Source organism: Alosa sapidissima, chromosome 1 (genome assembly GCF_018492685.1).
Source record: "Alosa sapidissima isolate fAloSap1 chromosome 1, fAloSap1.pri, whole genome shotgun sequence".
Taxonomy (NCBI): domain Eukaryota; kingdom Metazoa; phylum Chordata; class Actinopteri; order Clupeiformes; family Clupeidae; genus Alosa; species Alosa sapidissima.
The window spans coordinates 1,250,001-1,262,500 of NC_055957.1; the positions used below are offsets into that span (position 1 = coordinate 1,250,001).

At 42.7% G+C, this 12,500-nt stretch overlaps 1 protein-coding gene across 1 annotated transcript in view; it reads right to left on the reverse strand.

Annotated features, from left to right (window-relative positions):
- Positions 1–4,629, reverse strand: part of hspa4l (heat shock protein 4 like) — a 59,097-nt gene extending 54,468 nt beyond the window's left edge. Inside the window, exons 1-2 of the mRNA XM_042086068.1 lie at positions 4,216–4,629; positions 128–185 (exon numbers count right to left, since the gene is read on the reverse strand). Of these exons, the coding sequence (XP_041942002.1) occupies positions 128–185; positions 4,216–4,322 (165 nt within the window). The 5' untranslated portion in view covers positions 4,323–4,629. The remainder of the gene's footprint in view (positions 1–127; positions 186–4,215) is intronic.
- Between the last annotated feature and the right edge of the window lie 7,871 nt (positions 4,630–12,500).

The window sequence follows — 12,500 nt, forward strand, 5'->3', positions numbered from 1 at the left end:
ATACATTTACACACACACAACACACACACACACACAATCACATACTATACATTTACACATCACATCACATACTACACATTTACCATTTACACATTTACACACACACACACACATCACACACACATACCTGGCTCTTAGCTGCGTTTCCAATGGTGCGGTTCTTAGAGGCCAAAGAGACACACGCCCTGAGAGACACAAGCCCACACAGGAGATATTACACACACACACACACACGCACACACACACACACACACACACACACACACACACGTCCGTGTTACAGTGTTTTACGATTGTTTACACACTAAAATTCTACTCCAAGGAGCAAAACACCTCCACAGATTTGCACAACATTACACACAACGTCTGCTTCACCCTTTTTGCAAAACATTACACACAGTGATTTGTAAAACTCTACACACATTTTCAAACCTTAGACACAGATAAGGATTGTGAGGTTACTTCCTTGTCATTACAAAGCCCCGAATTGCCAATGACCACACTAATGAACGAATTGGATAATCACATCCAGCTGGTGTGGAAGCACACATGTGCTAATTTGAAAACGCAGCACTCAGGTGTGCTATAAAAGGCAGCAGGTGAGTTTACCTGTCTTCAACAAAAATGGAAGGAGCTAGAAGAAGAAGAAGAGTGAGAATGAGAGGGGGAGCTCAAAGAGGAGATGAAGGAGGTAGAGGAAGAGGAGAAGGAGGTAGAGGAGGAGGCCCAGGTAGAGGAAGAGGAGAAGAAGGAGGTAGAGGAGGAGGAGGAGGAGGAGGTAGAGAAGAAGGAGGTAGAGGAGGCCCAGGTAGAGGAAGAGGAGAAGAAGGAGGTAGAGGAAGAGGAGAAGGAGGTAGAGGAGGAGGCCCAGGTAGAGGAAGAGGAGAAGAAGGAGGTAGAGGAGGAGGAGGAGGAGGTAGAGGAAGAGGAGAAGGAGGAGGTAGAGGAAGAGGAGGAGGAGGTAGAGGAAGAGGAGAAGGAGGAGGTAGAGGAAGAGGAAGTAGAGGAAGAGGAGGAGGAAGAAGAGAACTTGAAGAGTTGATAGAACCTGACCAAAGACGACGAGGACCAAAATTGACTCAAGAAATCCGTGCAACACTTATTGACCATGTCGTCACCTATGGACTGACTCTGATAGAAGCTGGACAAAGAGTTCAACCAAATCTCAGCAGGAAAATGTTGCGTCAGTAAATCTGACATTTCTTTGAGAAAACAGGTAAGCTAAGCACACAGTCCATTGAAACTGAAGCGTGCTGTACTTATTATCAATAGCAGTGTTTCCCATAGGTTGACTAATCTGTACTTATTATCAATAGCAGTGTTTCCCATAGGTTGACTAATTTGTACTTATTATCAATAGCAGTGTTTCCCATAGGTTGACTAATCTGTGGCGGGGCGCCATGAAATTAAAACCGGCCGCCACACATTAATGTTCTATGTTGTACTATTTAAATTAAAGATAAGATAAAGATAAGATAAAATATTTTCATTGAGCTGCGCTTTTTACGCACGCAGCCTTTCCTTGCCCCGCCCCGCTCTCTCTCGTAACGAGCCCGCTGCCCCTCCTCTGCATGTGCGTTTAACAAAACATTAATGATTGTTGAAAGATTGTTGTTGCCACATAGAAGCATTGCATAGAAGATGACGGGCTAAATTGCTATTAAATCTGCTTAGCATTGTGACAATGCTGCACAAATTTGTTCAAAACTGCTGCATTAAAGTTAACACTGCTAAGGTCTTATCACAACATAGTACATTGAGGAGACTAAACTAAGTTAAGTTATGCAATCAAGCAGTATCTCAAAGCTAACGTTAGAATACTGTATGGATGTCGAGTTTAGCCTGCCTACTTACAGGTGCTTGTCAATTTCGTTGAAGGGCTCATTTTATTGACTCTGACACTGAATGTTTGCAAAATCCCGATGTAAATGGAAAAGTGTTTGCCAAGACTCAAAAGTGCTTGTCCCAAAGAGAAGTACGAACCTTTATTTTAACTAACAACATAGAAAACATTAGGAATTGCATCCACACATCAGCAGCCTTTTAACTTCTTTAACACGAACATCTTAAAGTGACAGGCACTCAATTAGACTAATTTTTACATAGGATTGAGGGTCGAGGAAGCTGGAAGGGGCCCTATGTTCACTTGTGCACAAGAGGCCATTGTGAACATGGTTTGACCAATAATTGTATCAGGCTGCGATAAATCCAAGCCAATATCATCAATGATGACCATATTTTCAATAACATCCAACGAGTCTCTCTGTCAACATTAGGTCGAACCCTCAAGAAAAATCAAATATACATGAAGCAACCTTATCGGGTACCATTTGACAGAAATTCAGAGAGTGAAACATCTGCGCAATGAGTATGTGGAGGTATGTATTGTTCATCTCATCTGGGCAATGATGTGGAGGTAGTGTATGTGTTGTTCATCTTACTATGGTGTGGTATTGTGCACTGCTCATAATGTGTTATTGTGCAATAGATATTGAATAACATCCTACTGTCTTTTACTGTGTTTCAGAGAGTCTTGCAAATGGATGCTGAAGAAATTCAACATGAATTTATATAGGTGGATGAGGCTGGATTTAAACTTGCGAAAAACAAGAAAAGGGAGAAATTGGACACAGGGCAATGACCAATGTGTCAGGGCAACGAGGGGGCAACATCACCCTTTGCGCTGCTATTACACAAAATGGGGTTCTCCACCACCATGCAAATCTGGGACCCTATAATGCAAATCTAATACTTGCATTTCTTGATAGATTGCACGAGATTGTCACAGCATTAAACCAATTAACAATAACCACCTCAGTCACATTAATAACCACCTCAGTCACATTAACCACCTCAGTCACATTAATAACCACCTCAGTCACATTAACCAACTCAGTTACATTAATAACCACCTCAGTCACATTCCCCACCTGTTAAACTGCCAAACTGATCACTTCATTGCCAGTTATTACCCCAACCCCATAACATCAACAGAAGCCTTCCAAAGAGAGAGACACAGGTCCGACCCAGCTGATAAGCTCCCCCACCACCGGAGCCACGCCTCATCCATGACACGTTGTCTCTACTGCCAGGGATTTCTGGAGTCAACTGGCAATTTAGGTGCAGATTATTGCATCGGGATATTACCCTTAAAATCATAGAATATAATATGCGGCCACAGGACGTGACGATGCACCACACTCAGCAGCAACTCGACTTAAATGTGCAGGTTATTTATTTCAGCTTCGTACAGCTGCGATTTCCGGGTTTGCATCCGATAAATATGACCCTTGCCAATGTCAGGGGCGTGCGGAGTGCGGTACAGCGGCTAGACGCTCCGCGCGCCACAGAACACCACACTCGCGCCTCCGGGAATCCCTGCGCCACGGGACGAAACGCCCTCACAGACAGGCGTCTCCATATTTATCGAATTCACCCTCCTGACAGCCTACGATGTTGAATTTATTTGGTGGCGCAACATGGAGTAAAATAACCTATGATGAATATTAGATATTGGCTACCCTGACTAGCCAAAGTTAATGAATGAGCTGTAGTCCGTCAACAGGGCCACATTGTGTCTTCTAATTAAAGAAAACAACCATCAGACTGGGGGCTGACAAATGCCACCTGGTCAGTAGCATGAACGTCAGCGCACGAGTCAACTAAAGGCGCAACTCCGGCGATTTCAGCCACAAACTGAACAGTCGTCACACCAACATACGTCATAGAGCTCGTGTGTGTGCATGCGGGTAGAGAGGCGACTGTCAGAAACAGTAAATGCTGACTATTCGACAGAGAGCTGCATATCACGCTACGCAGAAACAGTAAATGCTGACTATTTGGTAGAGAGCTGCCTACATATCACGCTACACACACAGAGAGAGAGAGAGCTGCCTACATATCACGCTACACACACAGACAGAGAGAGAGAGAGAGAGAGAGAGAGCTGCCTACATATCACGCTACACACACAGAGAGAGAGAGAGAGAGCTGCCTACATATCACGCCACGCAGAAGGAAGCCCTATGCGCACTTGAACACCAGAGTGTCAAACTGTCAAGCTCATGTCAGGTAGACTGTGCAAAACAAATGACAGTGATATACAGGGACGCGTAGACTAGGCTACCCATTGAAATTGTACCATCAGAAAATACCCGACTGCGTAAGAGAGAGAGAGAGCGCGTCGGTTTACAGTGATGACAGCGATATACTTACGGCGTGCATCGGTCACTGTACTCATTTGCAATGGTCTCGATTCCGCCACTTCTAGCAACGGCGATGTAACAGTTCTGGAAACCCACATCAAAACCCACCACTGACATATTCTCGTCTGGATGTAGCCTTCACCTGTTAGTGTCTTATTTCTTTTTTATGTAAATATTCAGATATGTGTGCCTTGTACACCTTTCTCAAGAAAAAAAAACACAACCTAATCTACAACGAAAGGACACGTCGTCTGCCAGATTCTGCGTCTATTCTTAACAATTGAACCGTACAATAGTTAGCAACAACCAAGCTAACAGAATTACTACGTGTTACATAAGCCTAGCTGTTTATAGCCAACTCTTCCAGACTAATCCTGGGGAAGGAGGATTCTACTGAGTTCTTCAGCCTCCACCGCATCTAGCAACCGGACTACCCAGGGGAACATGCGCTAAGAGAGGAGAGATGCCCTTACGGCCCGCCCTCTTGTTCTCTGATTGGTTAGTACATGCTTTAGACTAATTTGATTGGTGCCACATCCTCTGAAACGGCGAAGCATCTAGAAGCCACAAGCTGAGGCTCACCATCTACGTCACGACCATCAGCCGCGAGATGACCGATGAAAAATTTATGATTTGTATGACCTGCGCGTGCGGCCGCATTGTTTTCATAAAGTTATTTAATAACACTCTCCACATGCTACATGCTACATGATACATAACTCTGACGATGATGATGATGATGATGACGCATACGCCAGCTTCTTTGTTTTGGTTGTTGCAGTTAACAGTGACTGAATGTGCTTCAGAGATTCCCAAGTATATTGCAGTAGCCTATTCCGATTCCCAGGAATTTTCAGCGGTGGGATGTTGTTGTTTACAAATAAAAAAGTTTTTATATAAAAATGAGTTTCTTCCATTCTTGAGATATTGAAATGTATCAGTTGTAGTGCCCCCCATGAACAAAATGTCATGACATTGAAAACGTATTCAGAAAACGGCAAATTATAGTGGGGATACAGCATTTTCATTTTCATTTTCATTCATTTCATTTCATTAAGTTTTTCATTAAGTATTTCAATGGGTAGCCTAGCTTAGACACTAAAATCAAAAGTATCCCACAGTTATTGAAACCTTACATTCAAGGAGCAAATCATCAGCTCAGATTTGCACAACTATAAGCACATTAACAGCCTCACACACTTTTTGCAACATAACACATTGATTTACAAAGCTCTAAACTCATTTCTCTACTTTAGACACAGAAAAATCAAATAATGTCTCCTCTTTGCCATTTCAAGGCACTACCTTCCATAAAACACACACATGAACCAATTGTTTAAACGCAACTATCAGGGAGAAAGACACTTGGGTGCTTAACTGTAAACTCAACGATCAGTCCTACACACTGGGCAACAGTCCTTGTCAACAGCAGAAATTGAATATGAAGAGTACACGTTCCTTGAAAAAACTACTTTTTTACTGATGTGTGTTACAAGTAGTTGTGTTACTACCCACCCATGGCCCTCGTCAACAGCAGAAACTGAAGGCAATGTAGCACAGAGAGGAAGAGGAGCAAGAGGAGGAAGAGGAGCAAGAGGAGGAAGAGGAGGAAGAGGAGCAAGAGGAGGAAGGCAATGTAGCCCAGAGAGGAAGAGGAGCAAGAGGAGGAAGAGGAGGAAGAGGAGGAAGAGGAGCAAGAGGAGGAAGAGGAGCAAGAGAAGGAAGAGGAGCAAGAGGAGGAAGGCAATGTAGCACAGAGAGGAAGAGGAGCAAGAGGAGGAAGAGGAGGAAGAGGAGGAAGGCAATGTAGCACAGAGAGGAAGAGGAGCAAGAGGAGGAAGAGGAGGAAGAGGAGGAAGGCAATGTAGCACAGAGAGGAAGAGGAGGAAGAGGAGCAAGAGAAGGAAGAGGAGGAAGGCAATGTAGCACAGAGAGGAAGAGGAGCAAGAGAAGGAAGAGGAGGAAGAGGAGGAAGGCAATGTAGCACAGAGAGGAAGAGGAGGAAGAGGAGGAAGAGAAGGAAGAGGAGGAAGAGGAGGAAGGCAATGTAGCACAGAGAGGAAGAGGAGGAAGAGGAGCAAGAGAAGGAAGAGGAGGAAGAGGAGGAAGGCAATGTAGCACAGAGAGGAAGAGGAGCAAGAGAAGGAAGAGGAGGAAGAGGAGGAAGGCAATGTAGCACAGAGAGGAAGAGACACTTTTGCAAAAAGTTTATTATAAAATTGAACACTTAGTCAAAGGCTGAAAATGAGTGTTTGGATTTGCAGATTCTGCATGGGATTATGCTATTGCAGTGTTTGGATTTGCAGATTCTGCATGGGATTATGCTATTGCAGTGTTTGGATTTGCAGATTCTGCATGGGATTATGCTATTGCAGTGTTTTCTTAACACTATGTGCTTCATGCAAAACACTGCCATCTTTACATCTGTGTTGTAGTTTTCTTAACACTATGTGCTTCATGCAAAACACTGCCATCTTTACATCTGTGTTGTAGTTTTCTTAACACTATGTGCTTCATGCAAAACACTGCCATCTTTACATCTGTGTTGTAGTTTTCTTAGACAGTCTTTTCTAAACTCAAGAATAGAAAAGAAATTACAAACACATAAATCACAGTATATTTATGCAAAAGAGGCTGGTAGCTCTTGGTTGTAAAGCATAGATTTTATCCTCGTATCGGGTGCTCTTGGAAAATGGGATCAGTTCATGAGAAGGAAAGCAATCCAGGCACTCCAGGAAAGGTGACTGAGGAAGGTATATTTTAAATAGCCTTTATTTGTGACTGGCTAAGGATGAGAGCATTTACTGCCTGAAAAATCCGATTTTGTTGACCGTGCTCGGAGTTTGGTGCTGGGCTGGTGGGTGCCCTACTCAGCACTAGGCTTGGGAATCGGTTCCAGGTATCGGTTAGGAACCGGTTCCAAATGTTCCGATCCATCGGAATCGTACACATCCACACTTTAACGATTCCAATGCAAAGCTTTGTTTTAGAAATGTTTACTTTCTTTTTAAAACAATTTTAAAACATTCAACTTCTGTATTGATATTGCACACTTGGTATTCATTCTCTAAAACCACTTTAAATTAGACATTCAAAGCCAACAACTCTCAAAGCCATCCTATAAGTGTTCAGCAAATGATACAGGAATCGATATGGGAATCAATAAGGAATCGCATCGATAAGCAGACTCGACAATGGCATGGATATCGATTATTTCTTAACAATGCCCATCCCTACTCAGCACATCAGCGGTTTGACAGAATTCTCGTCGTGAAATCAAAATTCCAGTGGAGCTCCAAGTGGATTTGTACACGCAGCCTTACAACACTGTTTACAGCTCTGTTTACAGCTCTGTTTACAACACTGTTTACAGCTCTTCCAGTCACTGTACACGCAGCCTTACAACACTGTTTACAGCTCTTCAAGTCACTGTACACGCAGCCTTACAACACTGTTTACAGCTCTGTTTACAACACTGTTTACAACACTGTTTACTGCTCTTCAAGTCACTGTACACGCAGCCTTACAACACTGTTTACAGCTCTGTTTACAGTTCTGTTTACAACACTGTTTACAGCTCTTCAAGTCACTGTACACGCAGCCTTACAACACTGTTTACAGCTCTGTTTACAACACTGTTTACAACACTGTTTACAGCTCTTCAAGTCACTGTACACGCAGCCTTACAACACTGTTTACAGCTCTGTTTACAACACTGTTTACAACACTGTTTACAGCTCTTTAAGTCACTGTACACGCAGCCTTACAACACTGTTTACAGCTCTGTTTACAACACTGTTTACAGCTCTTCAAGTCACTGTACACGCAGCCTTACAACACTGTTTACAGCTCTGTTTATAACACTGTTTACAGCTCTGTTTACAGCTCTTCCAGTCACTGTACACGCAGCCTTACAACACTGTTTACAGCTCTTCAAGCCACTGTACACGCAGCCTTACAACACTGTTTACAGCTCTGTTTACAGCTCTGTTTACAACACTGTTTACAGCTCTTCAAGCCACTGTACACGCAGCCTTACAACACTGTTTACAGCTCTGTTTACAGCTCTGTTTACAACACTGTTTACAGCTCTTCAAGTCACTGTACACGCAGCCTTACAACACTGTTTACAGCTCTTCAAGTCACTGTACACGCAGCCTTACAACACTGTTTACAGCTCTGTTTACAGCTTTGTTTACAACACTGTTTACAGCTCTTCAAGTCACTGTACACGCAGCCTTACAACACTGTTTACAGCTCTGTTTACAACACTGTTTACAACACTGTTTACAGCTCTTCAAGTCACTGTACACGCAGCCTTACAACACTGTTTACAGCTCTGTTTACAACACTGTTTACAACACTGTTTACAGCTCTTTAAGTCACTGTACACGCAGCCTTACAACACTGTTTACAGCTCTGTTTACAACACTGTTTACAGCTCTTCAAGTCACTGTACACGCAGCCTTACAACACTGTTTACAGCTCTGTTTATAACACTGTTTACAGCTCTGTTTACAGCTCTTCCAGTCACTGTACACGCAGCCTTACAACACTGTTTACAGCTCTTCAAGCCACTGTACACGCAGCCTTACAACACTGTTTACAGCTCTGTTTACAGCTCTGTTTACAACACTGTTTACAGCTCTTCAAGTCACTGTACACGCAGCCTTACAACACTGTTTACAGCTCTGTTTACAACACTGTTTACAACACTGTTTACAGCTCTTCAAGTCACTGTACACGCAGCCTTACAACACTGTTTACAGCTCTGTTTACAACACTGTTTACAACACTGTTTACAGCTCTTCAAGTCACTGTACACGCAGCCTTACAACACTGTTTACAGCTCTGTTTACAGCTCTGTTTACAGCTTTGTTTACTACACTGTTTACAGCTCTTCAAGTCACTGTACACGCAGCCTTACAACACTGTTTACAGCTCTGTTTACAACACTGTTTACAGCTCTTCAAGTCACTGTACACGCAGCCTTACAACACTGTTTACAGCTCTGTTTACAACACTGTTTACAACACTGTTTACAGCTCTTCAAGTCACTGTACACGCAGCCTTACAACACTGTTTACAGCTCTGTTTACAGCTTTGTTTACTACACTGTTTACAGCTCTTCAAGTCACTGTACACGCAGCCTTACAACACTGTTTACAGCTCTGTTTACAACACTGTTTACAACACTGTTTACAGCTCTTCAAGTCACTGTACATCCAGCCTTACAACACTGTTTACAGCTCTGTTTACAACACTGTTTACAGCTCTGTTTACAGCTCTTCAAGTCACTGTACACGCAGCCTTACAACACTGTTTACAGCTCTTCAAGTCACTGTACAATGTCATTTTTGGTGCATAGCTAATTTAGACACACTTATGGGGGGGGGCGCTTGCGTTTCTTTAGGAATCAGCCCCCCCCCCCATTCTGTGAAAATCGGTGCAGTCTGGAATAAAATTGTGTGCAAGGAATCATGGGATACCCAGGCTACATGTATACATCATATTTCAGAAAACTTCCAATACAGAAAAGTGTTGACATAATGTAAATACTCAGCTGTGGAAGTTTTGTTTGGATATCCATTAGTTAATATCTGTTAACTATTCACCTGTAATATATCCCCTTATAAGCGTATTATAGACATAAGCAGGGTGATAACACATAAAAACTACTACCAATGCAATGGTAACTTATTTTCTAACTCTAGGGTGGTGTACCTGCCAAAAATCACTACTTATTCCCCTCAGTTGGTACCAGAGAATATCTAATAAGGCAGTGCAGTGGTTTTCAAAGTGGGGTCCGTGAACCATCCATAGCCAAGGCTTGAAATTATTAGATCAGATTAGATTAGATTAGATTCAACTTTATTGTCATTGTGCAGAGAACAGAGTACAGAGACAACGAAATGCAGTTTGTGCCTTATAAACAGATATGTAAAGCTATGTGCAGTGTGGTAACAGTACCATTAACATTATAATAGTATTAAGAATAAGTGTATGTGCAGGATGAAGCGCAGTAGAATATCACTGGATATTGCACCCCTCCCCCACATGGCAATCACGAACAATGAGGCAACAACGACCTCAGTCAAAAGCCATCAGACACACAGATCCCAGATGCACCCCTCCCCCTCCCCTCCCCTTACACCCCCCAACCTCACAGCAAATCAAGTGAGAGCTAAACTAAAGAAACTGCACACGAATAAGGCAGCGTGGCCTGACAGACTGTGTCCAAGGCTACTCAAGGCCTGTGCTGCTGAACTGGGGGAACCACTGAAGCACATCTTCAATCTGAGTCTATGCCTTGGACAAGTTCCAACACTGTGGAAGACATCATGTCTCACCCCTGTCCCTAAAAAGCCACATCCTAGTGAGCTTAATGACTACAGACCTGTCGCTCTAACATCACATGTGATGAAGACAATGGAGCGACTGGTCTTAGGTATGCTCAGACCCCAGGTACGCCATGCACTAGACCCTTTACAGTTTGCATACCAGGAGAAAGTGGGCGTGGACGATGCCATCACTTATCTTCTACACAGGACACATTCTCACCTAGGGGAAAAGTGCTGTGAGAATCATGTTCTTTGATTTCTCAAGTGCTTTTAACACCATCCAACCCCTCAGACTGGGAGACAAACTCTTGCAGATGGGTGTGGACGCTCACCTGGTAATCTGGATTACAGATGACCTGACTGAGCGACCACAGTTCGTCACAGTCCCTGCCTCAGTCATTGCAAGCGCATCTTGATTGATTAATCACCCACTATGTGGATACTGTTTTTTTTAGAATTGATTTAGATTAAGTGTTATTTAGTATAATTTGTATTTTAGTATATTTAGTATTTAGTATATTTATCTTACTGTCCTTATTGCTTAGTTGTGTTTTTTTTAAATATTATATACTTTTAATTACTTTCTGCTGTTAGTGAATGTGTGTGTGTGTTGTCTGTATGCTACTGTGACCTTGAATTTCCCCTGGGGATCAATAAAGTATCTATCTATCTATCTATATGGCTATGTATAAGCAGGGTGCGATTTGTAGGGGGGAATGGTGAGGATTTCCCCCCCTCTGGTTTTCCTATCCCTACCTCTGCTAAATTATTTTTATCCCCGGTGGGGACAACATTTATCCCCCTCTGCCCCTCATATTGATTAATGCTACTTCATATAAGTAAAGCGCTGCAACGTGAGAACAGTCTAGTAGGCTAGCCTACATAATAATCTGACATCAGAAACGCACCGTCACCGTCAGCACTCATGCTGCTGACAGAGTGGCTGCGTGATAACTTAATTTGGCCTTGATCGTGCAGGACATTTCAGAATGTCGAGTGTGTAATCCATCATAAATGGCTAGTTTCAATGGAAAAGTTAGCTGGACAAATGAAAGAAAACGAGAAGGATTCAGTGAAGCATAATAATGTTTTAGAACCTTCAAAATTAGAAAACTGAGATGGAGGACAACTGCACGTAGAGTAGAACGTAGGCCTATTGTCCGAAGGAACTTACATTAAATGAGGAGATATTTGCTGAATGTCACAAAAAGTGTTAAAGAAATTGCCTGGCATCGCTTATTCAATGGCTCTCTACCGAAACACCCGTAGTTTGCGGAGGACGAACGAGAAAGCACTCGTTTGATAAATCAGCCAGTAGGCTAGGCCTAGTAGACAAATAACTTTCAGAAATAATCTCTGTAGGCTACTGCAAAAACGAATGTTGGTGGGTACTTAAACTATCTAGCGGGTGTTTTAACAGCTGCAAGAAATAGAAGCTCCATATGGTCTTTATGTTCTGGTTCGTAAATTATTTTCATAAAACTTCAAGTTGCCCTATAACTTTACTCTCCAAACTCTTCACTGCACTGTAGCCGATTAACTGACAGTATGATAGTAGGCTATTTATTTTCTGTAGGCTAATAAACACATTTATTTTTTCAACTTTTGCACTTGGCTACTGAACGCAAATCAGCAGGAGAGAGAATGCACGTAGCCTACGCAGCGTGTAGCGCAATGTGTCTATTTGGTTACCAACTAACACTGTTAGCCAATTCACTAACTTAAGACTTCAGTGCCATCATGTACAACGTTTTTTTACACAACAAATACAGAAAGGATGGAGGCAGCAAAAGTAGAGGAGTCATTTCAGATGGGGCAAGAACAAGGTGAATTTGTATGCTTGTCAAAACGTAGTCCTACCCTGCATTAGAGGAGCTGATCATCATACCAAGCACACTCGCTGTTTAAAGTCATACACCACGGTACACTAAAACTAAAATGTTACAAAGGTGGC